Source organism: Perca fluviatilis, chromosome 19, assembly GCF_010015445.1.
Source record: "Perca fluviatilis chromosome 19, GENO_Pfluv_1.0, whole genome shotgun sequence".
Lineage (NCBI taxonomy): Eukaryota > Metazoa > Chordata > Actinopteri > Perciformes > Percidae > Perca > Perca fluviatilis.
Genome location: NC_053130.1, coordinates 17,425,367 through 17,440,489, shown reverse-complemented (window position 1 = coordinate 17,440,489; position 15,123 = coordinate 17,425,367). Strand labels below are relative to the sequence as shown.

General features: G+C 38.8%; 2 protein-coding genes across 2 annotated transcripts; one reads left to right on the top strand and one right to left on the bottom strand.

Annotated features, from left to right (window-relative positions):
- Window positions 1–39: 39 nt before the first annotated feature.
- On the bottom strand, window positions 40–6,313 carry si:dkey-228d14.5 (uncharacterized protein LOC796266 homolog). The gene is made up of 9 exons (XM_039782947.1): window positions 6,276–6,313; window positions 4,441–4,585; window positions 4,218–4,284; window positions 3,054–3,101; window positions 2,911–2,973; window positions 2,751–2,818; window positions 2,538–2,668; window positions 1,841–2,018; window positions 40–1,080 (listed from the first exon to the last, which is right to left on the bottom strand). The coding sequence occupies exons 3-9, from the start codon at window positions 4,280–4,282 to the stop codon at window positions 887–889; spliced, it is 747 nt and encodes a 248-aa protein (XP_039638881.1). The 5' UTR covers window positions 4,283–4,284; window positions 4,441–4,585; window positions 6,276–6,313; the 3' UTR covers window positions 40–886.
- Window positions 6,314–11,197: 4,884 nt separating this feature from the next.
- zgc:110319 (uncharacterized protein LOC796111 homolog) lies at window positions 11,198–15,034 on the top strand. The gene is made up of 8 exons (XM_039782946.1): window positions 11,198–11,316; window positions 11,820–11,920; window positions 12,052–12,187; window positions 13,171–13,237; window positions 13,326–13,437; window positions 13,539–13,602; window positions 13,871–14,045; window positions 14,341–15,034. The coding sequence occupies exons 1-8, from the start codon at window positions 11,198–11,200 to the stop codon at window positions 14,407–14,409; spliced, it is 843 nt and encodes a 280-aa protein (XP_039638880.1). The 3' UTR covers window positions 14,410–15,034.
- The last annotated feature ends 89 nt before the right edge of the window (window positions 15,035–15,123 follow it).

Below are 15,123 nucleotides of genomic sequence, written 5' to 3'. Positions count from 1 at the left end.
CCAGCAACCTGTTCTAACTTTGGCAAAAAATAATAATAATACCAGTAACCTTTTATTTATAGAGCACTTTTGATACAAGAGATGTAATTCAAAGCACTTGTTGTATTCACATTGCTCGAGAAACAGAAAATACTTTCTCAGGGCTTTTAAGTTGCTGTCTGCTGACTCGCCCGCATTGACCACACCTAAAAACGTAATGGAAAGCTTACAGACAATCACTGTACATGACTGTACATAACACTGTACTCAATGCTTCTAGATCAGTAACCTGTTGAATAGTATGCTGTTGTCCTTGTACGGTTATTTTCTGACACTCAGTCATCCAGTCAAACAGGATCTTGTGATGTCACAGGGACTAATCTGAGTGGGTGTACTCCAACATCTGGTAGAGCTATAAAGTAAAAGCTGTATCAGCAGAATAACAGGACTTTTCACTGAGTACAGTGGCCATTTTTTATTAAGTGCAAGTGCTCAAAGAACCTCAATATGAAGCTAAAATCCTTGTTAGTGTAGCCTATTAACATGTAAGTATTTGCACACAAAATTATTAACATAAATGAGTATGAAACGGGTTAATTGTTCTGTTAAAGCATAAGTATACAGCTGATATGTTTTGTTCATTTGCTGCACAAGAATGTTTTTCAATAAATAAGGAATAAGAAATACAGTAAGGAATGGGGAAGAAAAATGCCTAGTAAAGAAAATCATATAATTTTAGGCAGCAGTATCAAGACAGTGGAATAAAAGTGGTCATAATCCATAAATGGCTATAAAACCATCCCAGCAGTGATGGAAAAAAAACTTGGTCCTCCGGTCCAGCCACAGATGTCTTACTCAGTCCATCCTCACTGCTTCTGTGCTTCAGCTGGACCCTAGCAGCCTTATATCAGGACATCGTCATCATTAAAGGCTTTTCTTCCTCACGTTTGCTCAACAGATTTGAAAGCATGAAGGATGAGAAGAAGCAAAACTCCACGGCGAAGCTGAGCTCAAACAGCTCCAGGTTAATGCTGAGCATCCACTCAAATATAGCCGACAAGTGGACATAAAAGTACTCGTCCTGGGCGAACAAAACAGTATCTGAAGGGTTTAAAGTTAAGGATGTATGGAACAGTTAGTGGTAGTCAGTCACTTGTAAGAACATTTCATTGTAAACACTGGTGAACAGCCTTAACACTTCATGACAGTAAGACAGAAAATGGAAATGTATCCGTGCACAAAATACAAGGACGCAATTGCTACAAATTGACAGCTCTTATCCTGTAATATAGTAGTCATGTTCTTGCACACTCACTGTAGGCTAGTGTGTATATAGATACTGTATTTAATTTTGACTTGACCCACTTCAAACTGGGGGCCTAGAGGTTCAATCCCCAAACTGTGGTGTGCATCACCAACTAGTGTCAAGGTGCCTTTAAGCTTAAACCTGAAACTGCTCTAGTAGAGGACTCATGTTGTGTCACTGTGCAGCTTCCAGATGTAAATAATGTGAGGCTGAGTGTTAAAGGAAAACAATGCTAAAGATTGATGTAGTTAAAAATACCATTGGTGATGGTTGTGGCCTCACTGGCCTGTCCCACTTTGTAAACACGGCAGCAGACCGGATCCAAATATGACACAAAGGCAATATAGTGCAGCTGGAGAGTGTAAATCAGACGTCACTGCTGAAATCAATTGCTGAAATGTCCTGTTTCAAGCCACACCATATGAACCCTAACATGTTTACTGTCTATCATCCAGCCTGCTTTACCAGCCACAACTCATCACTGCACAACTATCATCATAACATCAGAAGAATTACATGACAGTTAATTCAGCTCCACGATTTATGAAAGGATACAGCAGATGGTGACAATTGTTTGAACCACAGTGGAGGCGATGCGTAACGGGTAGAGAATCTTCTCATATCCTGTCAGCGAACACTTCCCAGTCAGTGCAGTGAGCAGGACAGTGTAGAAGCAGATGCACATGAAACTGATGGCAGCTCCGAGGTAGTGAAGGAGTGCCAGGTAACCTGGCTGTGGAGGGCAGTCAATAGTTTCCAGGGTCAACAGATAGTTGTAAACATTGATAGATGTGTGGATGTGTGTACTGAACTGTGTGTACTACCGAACTATTAACTGATTGTATTATCTATCTGTTGTCCCTTGTCTGTTTTGACAAGCTCTATTTTACAGTTTTGTAGCGTTGTAAGGGTGTGCTATCTTGGCCAGGTCTCCCTCAACAAAGAAATTTTGATCTCAAGGGACTTCCTGTTAAATAAAAAAAAGATTTAAAAACAAAAAACAAGCTTGTGCCAACTTTGCGTGTGCTCTTAATCATTACATAAAACAAATAGTTACACCTTTGTTTGCTGTTTCAAGCACAGGTAAAAATCAAAGCTGTTCAGTTTTATTGTTAACATTATACGATGAAGTCTAGTCAGCTTGCTGTTTTGTGAGATGAATTTCTCTCACAGATTATATGGGCCCTCTGATAGCAATTTAAAGCTGCTAATTAAACTTATTTAAACATTCAGCAGGAAGTGCAGTACTCACATTACAGTTGCCAGCTGTGAATGCCCCCAAGGCTGCCACCACACCAAAGACCAGTGCAAACCTGCTCAGCATGGAATGACATGTGTGTCTCTCCATAACATGGGCATGGTGGAATATACTGAACAGCAGAACTATAGAGGAGATTGCAGTTGTTAAAACACATATCACTCACATCTTGTATAATGTGTTAGGCGTTAAGCTGGTAAAACTCACACAGAAAGGATCCCGCATTGATTGTGGCTGTAAAAAGTGAATTTTCTGGTGCACTAGTTCCACTTGAGCTAGAATCACAAAATATGTTCAATGAATTATGTCTCACTATTTGATTCCGTTGGAAAGGATAAGTAGAAGGTGAAATGAAATGCATTCTCACCTTATAGTGGGAACAAGGCAACATCCAGTGGACTGATTCCCTTTGCAGTAGTTGTCACTCCCCCTGAAAACAAAGGAATGAGGTTCTGGAGAATCTGTCACATCATGATGATCAACTATCTACATTAATGAGACACAACTCACCAGTCAGTGAGAGAGCACACATGGTTGTTGGTGAAAGCCAGGCCATATCTGGAAATATAAAACAAAAGAAAAACTATAATGACAACATTTTAATATTTGGCCTTTATAACATTCTTGATTTGATAACAAGTAAGATTCAAACTACTGTATGGTAGCTGTTGTATAATTGAGGTGTGTAATACTGAATTAAAAAGCATTATTTTCCACTTTTTCAGAATAAAGGGAGAATAGTTAGAAGAGAGGATGACTGCCTACTATGATTTTATTGTACCACTGACATTTTGACCAGCACCTGGTTTTTGGCTTTCATCTATTACTATACAACTTATTACTGGCATTGCAATGAAATAATGTATGACTACAGTCTGAAGAATGAGCTCCTGCAGTTGGCAAAAAAGAACACTAAATGGAAGTAGATGACAAAGCAGAATAAGAAAAAACATCACTGCATGGACTGCAGTGACTGATAGAATAACATAACATGAATATGAAAAACAAGTAGGTTTACAGTACAGGTATGCATATTTCAGTTTAAGGAACAATTTGAGCAACAATTTTGTCTCTTGGTATTTCTTGAAAGTCTGGTGTGCACACCTTCCTTGCGACAGGGATATTTCAAAATCCCTGTGTAGGCAGCAGTTAACATGCTGCTCTGACGTGGACTTTTACATATACACTTCTCAGAGATAGCACATACCTAGTTAAAGTTAAAAAACCGAGTTAAAATATTATTATAAAATCATGCAATACGCACTTCTGCCAAATATAATCACCATTTCAGCATTTCCTGTTCAAGGCCAGGTGATATCAGTACTACTGGTACTGGAATCTCAATGTCCTTAGCCGGGAATATAACATTACAGTTCAAATACTGTAATCATAAAGTGTGTTGTCAATAGTGCTAATCAGGTGTCACATTATTGTGAAACCTTACAATTACAGCTTCTTGATCAGCTTTAAACTACACACTTTCAGATGTGAATAACACTGATAAACAGAGGTATTTACTGAGAAAGTTCACGAGGTATAAAACTAATATAAACTCGGCATTTGCATGACAGCACGCAGACAGAGGTAGAATAACAGTTGTAAAAAACTAATGTTCTAATAGTTTCACCAGAGTGTAAAAACAAATGAGCAAATGTGAATTTCTAATAAACTTACACAGTCCATGTTCCAATGAAGGACACCAGGGAGAGGGAGATGGGGAAGATAATCCAAAGCACCATGTCTTGGTGGTGAAGAAGGCAAAGTAACAAATTAAAACAGGGATTCCTTAAATCCAGCTGTCTTCAAAACACTTAAAGGTAGACCTCTTTAGGGGTTCCTCACAAAGCCAGCCTTATTCTTACAGAGCAAGATTAGTACTGGAACAAAAAGTCCTAACCCTATCTGATGTAAGTGTAGTTCAGGTTCTTCCACCACACGGTTGCACCTTGCAGTTAGCAATAGTCTTCCACCATCCAGAGTGCAGCCCTGCTTTTATGGGAGAGTGTCTCTTTCTTTGCCACACCTTTGGAGCACCACCTTGCCTTGTCAGAAAAAAATGTTGAGAAACATGGGGTTGGCCTCCTTGATGCTATCACATTGTTTGTTCTAATCCAAACAACCGCTCGGCAACGGCAACTCACATCAAAACAATCTAGACTAATGAATAGCACTACAGGTAAGAGGAGAAATATGTATATTTAATTTCGGAGTGAACTGTCACTTTAAGTAAGTAATCTGAATTGACCTTTCACAACTGCTGTATTGTCTTAAGTGTTGTTATTGAGAGAAAAACAAACAGGGAACATAGTCTCATGTGCTTGCATTTTTTGTAAGTGTAAATAAATGGGTCAAGAAAATAAAATTAAGAAAATGAGTAGGGTTAGTAGCCTACCCTTAAAGGGGAACTACGCCCATTTTCCAAATTCATATATGTTATTCCTATGGTCTAAGACAGCCCACAAACATTAGTTAACATGAATAACTCTCTCCTAAATCCAAAAACTAGAGAGCTAAAAGTCAAATTGTGATGTCATCAAGTATAAAGTGTGGACAATTAATTGGTAAAGATGTTATAGATGACACAGAGTACTCAGGGGAATGTTCTGAGTATAGACCCACAATCACAATTTTTACAATAACTTCGGGGTAGAAAAGTCCTGCGCCCTGTACATACAATTTAACGGTGCTGAGCAATTGGGGACTAGGAACAACTGGACATACTTTCATCTCATACATTTAAAATGCATGATGCTTTTTATCTGTTGGGCCACAGACTAAAGGAAATGACACCGCCCACACTAGCAGTCAGCCCGACGGGCGGTGAGCTGTTGCTGTTCGTAACCTTAAAATAAGATTCTAGCAAAGTAACATAGTACAGAAAATAAGCAAAGCCACGTCAGATAGGTTGGACCACCGTTTTTTACTATCTATCTATCTATCTATCTATCTATCTTTAAATGTTACAGTTAGAGCTGAAAATTAGCCTAGAAATCTAGACGCACCCTAGTGGCAGCAAATGTAATTTGCAGCCAGGGTCGTCTAGCAACTCTCTGTTGGCTGGAAAAACCAAACTCTAGTCAGGCCAGTCACATTGTGTATAGAGTCGGTGGGCGGGCTTAACATAATGACGGCAGAGTTGCGACGGTTCCGTGTGAATTCCCTGCTACTTGAAAACAAAGAAGATAGCTGCTGGCGAACAGTGGTCTTTCGAATCGGCTTTGGCCGCGACTCTGGAAGACTTGGAGTTAAGCTTTTCTTTGAGAAAAGAACGGCACTGAAGTCATTCTTAAAAAAGGAAGATGTGTTCGGAGTTTTGATCTATCAACTAGCTCCACTAGCTTCTTCGTTGCTCTGGTTGGTTGTAGAGCTATTGTGTGCAGAGGGAATTTGAAAGACAACCGTTTATCCCGCCCCTCGGATTGAGCACTGCCAACGGTGTATTCCCAGACCCAACTTGATGTGGGTCTGGCTTGTCAGGCTAGCTGAAAATAACAGAAATAAACAGTTTGCCGATTTTACATATCGCAAATAGGCCTATCCCAGATAGTAAACAGTCACTGAAACTATGTTAAATCAACATTCCGTTGTCAACATTAAGTCATTGAATCAACATTGAACTCTGATGTTGATTCTATTCTATAGCCTAAAACACTGACTACACCAAACTATTTAAGTTAAAAACATTAATTTTATTAGCCTCTTATTTCATCATTTGTCCTCTAGCCTATTTACAGTTCATGGTCCTCTGACGTTGTCGTCCAGTCCCTCCTGCCTGGTCTGGTGCATAGCGCAGCCACTTTTGCACGGCTTGGGCAAAAGTAAATTGGGTGACAGCGGTTGTCCCCATCTGCTGTGTAAGAGCATCTAAAACAGAAAATACAAGCACAATCAAAATGCAAAAAAAAAAATTAGGTTTTAAGTTAAACAGAACACCTACATATATGCACACTTGGAAACAAATTCAGTAGCCCAGGGATAATTGCCAAGCCTATCATGTTTTCCATACAGTGGGTACGGAAAGTATTCAGACCGCTTTAAATTTTTCACTCCGTTTCATTGCAGCCATTTGCTGAAATCAAAAAAGTTCATTTTATTTCTCATTAACGTACACTCAGCACCCCATCTTGACAGAAAAAAACAGAAATGTAGACATTTTTGCAAATTTATTAAAAAAGAAAAACTGAAATATCACATGGTCATAAGTATTCAGACCCTTTGCTCAGTATTGAGTAGAAGCACCCTTTTGAGCTACTACAGCCATGAGTCTTCTTGGGAATGATGCAACAAGTTTTTCACACCTGGATTTGGGGATTTGGATCCTCTGCCATTCTTCCTTGCAGATCCTCTCCAGTAACGTCAGGTTGGATGGTGAACGTTGTTGGACAGCCATTTTCAGGTCTCTCCAGAGATGCTCAATTGGGTTTAGGTCAGGGCTCTGGCTGGGCCAGTCAAGAATGGTCACAGAGTTGTTCTGAAGCCACTCCTTTGTTATTTTAGCTGTGTGCTTAGGGTCATTGTCTTGTTGGAAGGTGAACCTTCGGCCTAGTCTGAGGTCCTGAGCACTCTGGATGAGGTTTTCTTCCAGGATATCTCTGTACTTGGCTGCATTCATCTTTCCTTCAATTGCAACCAGTCGTCCTGTCCCTGCAGCTGAAAAACACCCCCATAGCATGATGCTGCCACCACCATGTTTCACTGTTGGGATTGTATTGGGCAGGTGATGAGCAGTGCCTGGTTTTCTCCACACATACCGCTTAGAATTAACGCCAAAAAGTTCAATCTTGGTCTCATCAGACCAGAGAATCTTATTTCTCATAGTCTGGGAGTCCTTCATCTGTTTTTTGGCAAACTCTATGCGGGCTTTCATATGTCTTGCACTGAGGAGAGGCTTCCGTCAGGCCACAACTGGTGGAGGGCTGCAGTAGCTGACTTTGTGGAACTTTCTCCCATCTCCCTACTGCATCTCTGTAGCTCAGCCACAGTGATCTTTGGGTTCTTCTTTACCTCTCTCACCAATGCTCTTCTCCCACAATTGCTCAGTTTGGCTGGACGGCCAGGTCTAGGAAGAGTTCTGGTCGTCCCAAACTTCTTCCATTTAAGGATTATGGAGGCCACTGTGCTCTTAGGAACCTTGAGTGCTGCAGAAATTCATTTGTAACCTTGGCCAGATCTGTGCCTTGCCACAATTCTGTCTCTGAGCTCCTTGGGTAGTTCCTTCGACCTCATGATTCTCATTTGCTCTGACATGCACTGTGAGCTGTAAGGTCTTATATAGACAGGTGTGTGCCTTTCCTAATCAAGTCCAATCAGTTTAATTAAACACAGCAGGACTCCAATGAAGGAGTAGAACCATCTCAAGGAGGATCAGAAGAAATGGACAGCATGTGAGTTAAATATGAGTGTCACAGCAAAGGGTCTGAATACTTATGACCATGTGATATTTCAGTTTTTCTTTTTTAAATTATTTGCAAAATTTTTTTTTTTTTTTTTTTTTTTCTGTCAAGATGGGGTGCTGAGTGTACATTAATGAGAAATAAAATTAACTTTTTTGATTTTAGCAAATGGCTGCAATGAAACAAAGAGTGAAAAATGTAAAGGTGTCTGAATACTTTCCGTACCCACTGTACATTCAAAGCACTTTTCAAAATTGCCCAAGAATATGTGCATGGGTTTATTTGAATTAAAGGGAGGCAAAAAGGATCAGCTTGGTGCAGAATTACAGCCACTAGAGCCAGTCCCACAATGAGCTTGGTGCGTTCTTTTTGTCCACCGAAGTCAATCTACTAGTCGTTTTCAGGAGTTACGAACCGGAAGTTGCAAAAAGAACGCCACCGAGGTCGTAAATACGACTCGTCAAGTCGTCTGAACTCAGAGGACCCCGAGTTCACTTTCAAAGATGGCTACGTCGTGCATCAGACGTAGTAAACATTGTGGTTTTCTACAATTTTAAGCACTTTTGTCGTTATTGTAACCAAATGAAGAAGTCGTACACATAGCACTGTATACTGCTACCTATAGACAATGTCGCTACAGTCTTATTAGGAGTTAAATACCGCCTAATTAGTTATTTTGTAGCTTGTGCAGCTGAAATTGGCTAGAGACGCTCGGTTGCTATATGACAACAATGGCTTTAAGCCGAGTCTTGAGCAGAAAGCAGAGCAGTAGCCTAACGTTAACGTTAATCAAAACGTAATTTTCATGTATCAAACTGTGAAATATATTTGTGTAATATGTCAATAACTGGGTGAATAGAATCCTAAATGTTACTAAAAATGTTTAAAAAATCCATCTTTTCTCCGACTCGTAGTATTGTGTGACAAAAAGAACGCAACAACCCCGCGGTTATTCGTTTTTCGACATGGATGTGACGTCACACTCGAGCTACTAGTCGTGATTACAAGACAAAAAGAATGCACCATTAGGATGTGCCATTTCTGTGTCTGTAGGAGGAGAGAGGGGGGGCAAGGTGGAGGGTGGGGGTGTGGCCTTGACCAACTGCCACTTTGCTCGTTTGAAAGCCATGATGTCTCTCTCTCATGGGTGGGCCAAATTCGCTTGTAAGGAACATTTCCGAGGCCTCCTCCCCCCCCCAGGACACACCGCAACACACACACACATTCACAGACAAGAAGGTTACCTTTTTACTTGCTTCAGTCCCTCCTGCAGATGATCTCTTTCTTTTTTCCCTCTCCGCCTGGCATTTTCCTCTCTACAAACACATTACAACACCATTAGAGTAACAAATACAGTCAATGCCTTGCCAAACATCAGTTCAAAATAGATTTGTATGCTAAGACTAGTGCTAGCTAGCGCTAGCTAACGTTAGCTAACATGACCTAATTCTAAAAGTTGTCCTCAGCAAAATCCAAAAGGTATAATGCAACTACAAATGGAAATTCAGTCATATCCAATCATTTCCTTGACAAACATAATTTCCAACTTGATCTGAATCATATTCCAAGACTAGTTACTGCTAGCTAACGCTAGCTAACATTAGCTATTTTTAAAAGTTGTCTTCAGCAGAATCCAAAAGCATGATGGACACTAACCATCATGTTAACGAGTAACAGTATTTGATTTGGTATAATTCATTCATACTGAACATTACATAAGAAAGCTTACCTGATTGTATGGTTCCCAAGGGTCCAGAAAAGAGATGTGTCCGGTGCAGTACATTGGTCTACCACCCGATGATCTCCCGGTCAACCAAAAATCGATGGATTTTCAATCATATTTCCCGGTCAACTAGCTATATATCGATGGATTTTCAATCATATTTCCCGGTCAACTAGCTATATATCAATGCATTTTCAATCATATTTCCCGGTCAACTATATATCAATGCATTCAATCATATTTCCCGGTCAACTATATATCAATTCATTCAATCATATTTCCCGGTCAACTATATATATCAATGCATTTTCAATCATATTTCCCGGTCAACTATGTCGATGGCTTTTCAACAGGTCGTTTCCCGGTCAACTCTTAATCAATGACTTTTCAACACATTGGCAATATCGCCCGGTAAACCAAATATCAATACTAGCTAAATCTAAACTATATAAAACTATCAATGTTGTTCCAATGTTGTTGCCATCAACGTTAATAAAGTCAGGTTTCATCAATATGGTAATGATGATTGATTCAACATTTATTTTGCATTGAAATTTCAATATCAACCATAATGATGATTCAGATGGAAAATCAATATTTATTCAATGTTAGCTTTATTGCTGTCTGGATATACTGCCATTTGTCTACTTGGAAGTGATTTTGGTGCCTGTGTGACGTCACAGTGATTCGGTCTAAATGGGTACATTTTCTGTTTCAGAAACGAGAACACTAGCTACAATAAAATAAAGCTCATTTTGGGTATAAAAAGGGGGGGGGGGGACATTCTGTTGGTCCACAAAATCAGTCTCCAATGCATTGTCTATGGAGCAGCTCCAGACTTTATACCTGATGACATCACAAGTTTGAGACTGCTGCGTTCCAGGAAACCCGTAACTCGTGTTTTCACAACCTTCTAGCCTTCTACCCGTGAAAGTGCCCTGGAACGGCAGTCAAACCCGTAACTCGTGTTTTCACAACCTTCTAGCCTTCTACCCGTGAAAGTGCCCTGGAACGGCAGTCAAACCCGTAACTCGTGAATTCGTACCAGATGGTTGTACTCCCAGTTACAGTTTTTGACGTCACACACACATAAACAACAATGGCGACCCCCGTTGATGCTGTAAAGACGCCGTGTATTAACAGTGATAAGTAGAAATAAATAGGCAACGTAAAGTAACCTACAACGTACCTAACGACAACGTTAGGTAACTGCTAGCTAGAAGGGTTTGTGGTGACTTTGCCTGGAACGCTACCAACTCGTGAGTCGTGACTGTGTCTGGAACGCTACTCTGGTTTCTGGCTTTGAGAGAGTAGCTCATGTTCACAACTATTGATTGAACTTTCTGAGGCCATGGAAATAACATGTTGGACTTAATTAATTTAGGTGGTTTTCCCCTTTAAGGCACACTATTTATGATTAGGCCTACACAATAATTAACTTTTAAATTAATTTAAGTTTTTCCAGTTCATTTTACTTATGTTGGTCTCTACGACCAATACATTATTTCGTAAAGAAAGGAGGATATATGAAGTATCTAATGGGCTACTGCTGCTGTCCACCACACGAGGTCCTCATTTTCAAAACAAACAAAATGGCGGCGCACATGAGATGGGGTCTTCAGCAATTGTTACGGGCAAGAAAAACGGCTAACTCTAGGTTTGAACCTCTACAGCTGTGACACATCGTTTTGTACACATTTCGTACTGATATGATACGCTGTAATCCCTGTGTAAAGCAGGAACTTGACATTTCGACGTGTGATTGAGATGATACGTTTAGCTAAGTAGCTAGCTAACTAGCAAACTGCGACACTCTAATCCATCCATCCATATAAAGGTGGAGATATGACACAGCTGGTTTAGTTATTTCCACTTTTTATTGTCTTTGATTTCACATGTCTTTCCAGATCCGAAGCATGTAAGTTAGACGCTAATGTCAGCTAGCTCTAAGTGTAAACTTTAACGTCAGTAAAACGATCTCTGGATAACGTTACCAGTTTGTAGGTCTGTACATCAAAACATTGAGATAACAGCTAAGGAAACACCTGCTGACTTTAATCCATCAACGCCACCCAACTGTTGAATCCCACTTCAAGAAACGAACGAGTTTAAGTCTCATGTTGACTGACGGATATAGTTAAATATTCTTTACGTTTCAAGGTTTCTAGTCAAGACCAGAAGCTCATACCACTCACGGTGCTCGACCCAGATCTTCAGACATGTTCATCCTCTGCCAGGGACAGGAACCATACACTTTTCAAGTGAGAAACCATTGTTTGACACCTTAACACATTCACTCACTACCTGTCGTCTTTTTTCTAAAACGGGACTTAATGTAGACAATAAAAAAAACATTAAACATCTTTACTACGACATTTTTTATATCTTTCAGTAAGGCACCTGTCCATCCAGACTCAAGACACTCCAAACCCCAGGAGCTTGAAGTTTCTCCCTGGTAAACCTGTTCTAGGAAGTGGGACGCTTGACTTTCCCACTTCGAGCTCAGCTGAATGTTCATCTTTAGCCAGGTTGTGTGCCAAGTTTTATGTTGTACTTTGTCATGTTAACGTTTACTGCTTTTGATTTTATAAAATTAAAATGAACAATTACATCCAATTGTACTGTAGTACCAGGATCAGAAAGGATCTGTGACTGTTACGGTATTCTCTCCAGCAACAAAACCACAGTGACGTTTTCCTTTACCAGCACTCTGTGCAGATTGTTAATAATAATTGAAAAATAATAATAACCATATTTTGTGTGCCTAGGACTTTTTGTCGTGGTATGGAAAGAGGTATTGAGTATGGTTTTGTTTTTTATAATAGTTTGCAAATTCTCTTATCGTAACAACCTTAGTTTGTGTGTCATTATAAATCATAGTTAAAAAAAAAAGAAGGGAAATGCACACTTATTCTCATAAGGTAAGGCAGGCAGAGATACACATACAAAAAGCTGCACACTCATAACTCCGATGTATTTATGTCTGCTTATAAAGATTTTTTCGGCAAAGGAACTTAAATGTTTTGATTTACTAAAATGTTGATCTTTATACGTTAAAATATATGCATTAGAGGTATGAGTGTGTGGACTTTTATTTCTTTATTTTTTAGAAATAATAGTTTGACAATGGATATTATCTTCATTGAGCTATTCATGGTTGTGTCTTCAGTTTCTGACAGTGATGGAGTTGCTTGGTAGAACAGTACATACAGATTAGATGTGACAAATGCACCCTGTCCAAATTACACTATGTGATATTGCAGGGTTTCTGTGAATTAAAGCAACTGACTGCATAAATTCATTGTGTAGATGTGTTTTGTTTAATACATTTTGTCTTGTCTTGATAAAAACGACAACATCATAAAAAGCAGTGCAATCATCAGTGACACTATTGATAAAAGCCAGCATGAGCGGATGTTGTTATCACTAAATGAACCAACATGAACACAGACTCCATGCTGTCATTGGTATATTTTTTTTGATTATCAATAACATAACATGTTTCTTTCAGAGACCTGTTTGAAATTGAAGGAGTAAAAAGTGTGTTCTATGGCCCTGACTTCATCACTATCACTAAAGTAAGTATTAAATGTACTTGTCTCTGTTATTATGTTCCTATGAAATTCTTATGAAAGACAACATGTGAGATCATTGTTTTCTTGTCAGACAGATGAGGATGTGGAATGGACAAACATTAAGCATCATGCTTTGGAGGCCATTGCCAAGTTCTTTGAGAGTGGTGACCCAATAACAATAGGGGCAGTGCACCATGAAAGTAGTAAGTATACAACGTGCCCATATTTGTCATCTTGGAGTAATGCAGCTGTTTTAATGTATATTGTGTAAATATCTCCACTCTGTACATATTCTTTTTTGTAGGTGTTTCTGAAGATGATGATGATATTGTATCTATGATAAAGGAGCTTCTGGACACTAGAATCAGGTACAAAACTAGTAACTTTGAGAGCAACTTAGGTAATCATTTTAGTCTTTATTTGTCTGTTGCAATAGCTCACTGATAGTTTATGTATTTTAAATATTTCAATCCTTATCAAATATTTCCTATATATTTCTTTACTCAGCACTCCTAGCAATGATGCTCACAGTGTAGTAAAAGACACTCGTGCTGAGATAGCAGTCTTAATCTGTCTGTCCTTTGTGCTGCTTTGTTCTGAACAACTTGACATTGTCTGTTTCACTCATACTGTAAGACCTACAGTGCAGGAGGATGGAGGCGATGTCATCTATAAGGGGTTTCAGGATGGCACAGTCAAGCTGAAACTGGTTGGTTCCTGCACAGGATGTCCCAGTTCTACAGTTACCCTAAAGAATGGCATTCAGAACATGCTGCAGTTTTATATTCCAGAAGTAAACAACGTGGAACAGGTAATAATCAAGATTAGTTTTCTAGTAGGATGTGTTTTTGTAGATTAGCAGATATTTCTGCAGGTTATTATTTTGAGACAAAGCTTCACTGTTTTCATTTCAGGATCGGTTTCAGAAGTTTTTATATGGATATTTAAATTAAATGCAGAATTTAAATTGTGCTAACAGCCAGTACATTTTCAATCTGCCTGTGCAGTTTTGCTACTTACTTACTTGCTATTATACAGTGTTTGTCATGATTAATTGCAGACTTTTTAGTCACATTTAACATTTTTCTATTGTCTTTTTTGCCCAGGTGGAAGATGAGGTGGATGAAATCAATGCAAAGGTTTTCTTAGAGCTGGAACGCAAATTACAAGAATAAAAACGTCCATGAACAACACATTCATGGATTTTGTTGGAACACAAATATTCCATTGTGTAAAAACACAGCCATGCATAATTTCCACTAATTAGTTACCATTGTACTATCATAAGAATGAAAAGAGAAATTATTACCTGCTATTTTGTGTGCATATTATATACTGTTAAGTGTGTCCTCTGTAATTTATGTGTACATACTCTATGTCCCTGTTACCAAGAAAAGGAGATACAGGAATATACCTGTATACAGAAAATACCTTAATTCTTCTGTAAATGTGATGTATTTATTTCTTATAAATATTTAATATTTTTAAAGAATATTTTCATAGATTGAAAATATTGTGAATTTTTTTTGACAATTTATATGGTCAAACAGAATGAAGATTTGACAAGGTATTTCAGTGGTTGTTGGTGCCATATACCTACTGAAACACAACTGGACAGTTTTTGCTAGTAAATACATCATCTGTAAATTAAATAAAATGTTATTTAGGCTACAATTATTCATCAAGCAGAAATAAGTTTGCTGTGTAACTACCTATAAGATGTGGATGCTATGTATGTGCTTTTTGTGCTCCATTCTTCAGATTTACTTTATCAAACAAAGTTCACAGTTTGAAAGCAAATCTTTGTTGTTGATTCCCTTTTTTCATTAGTATTACTTTTATTATTTTCTTCCAGTTATGACTCCTGTCATTGTGTCCTATGTGGGTAG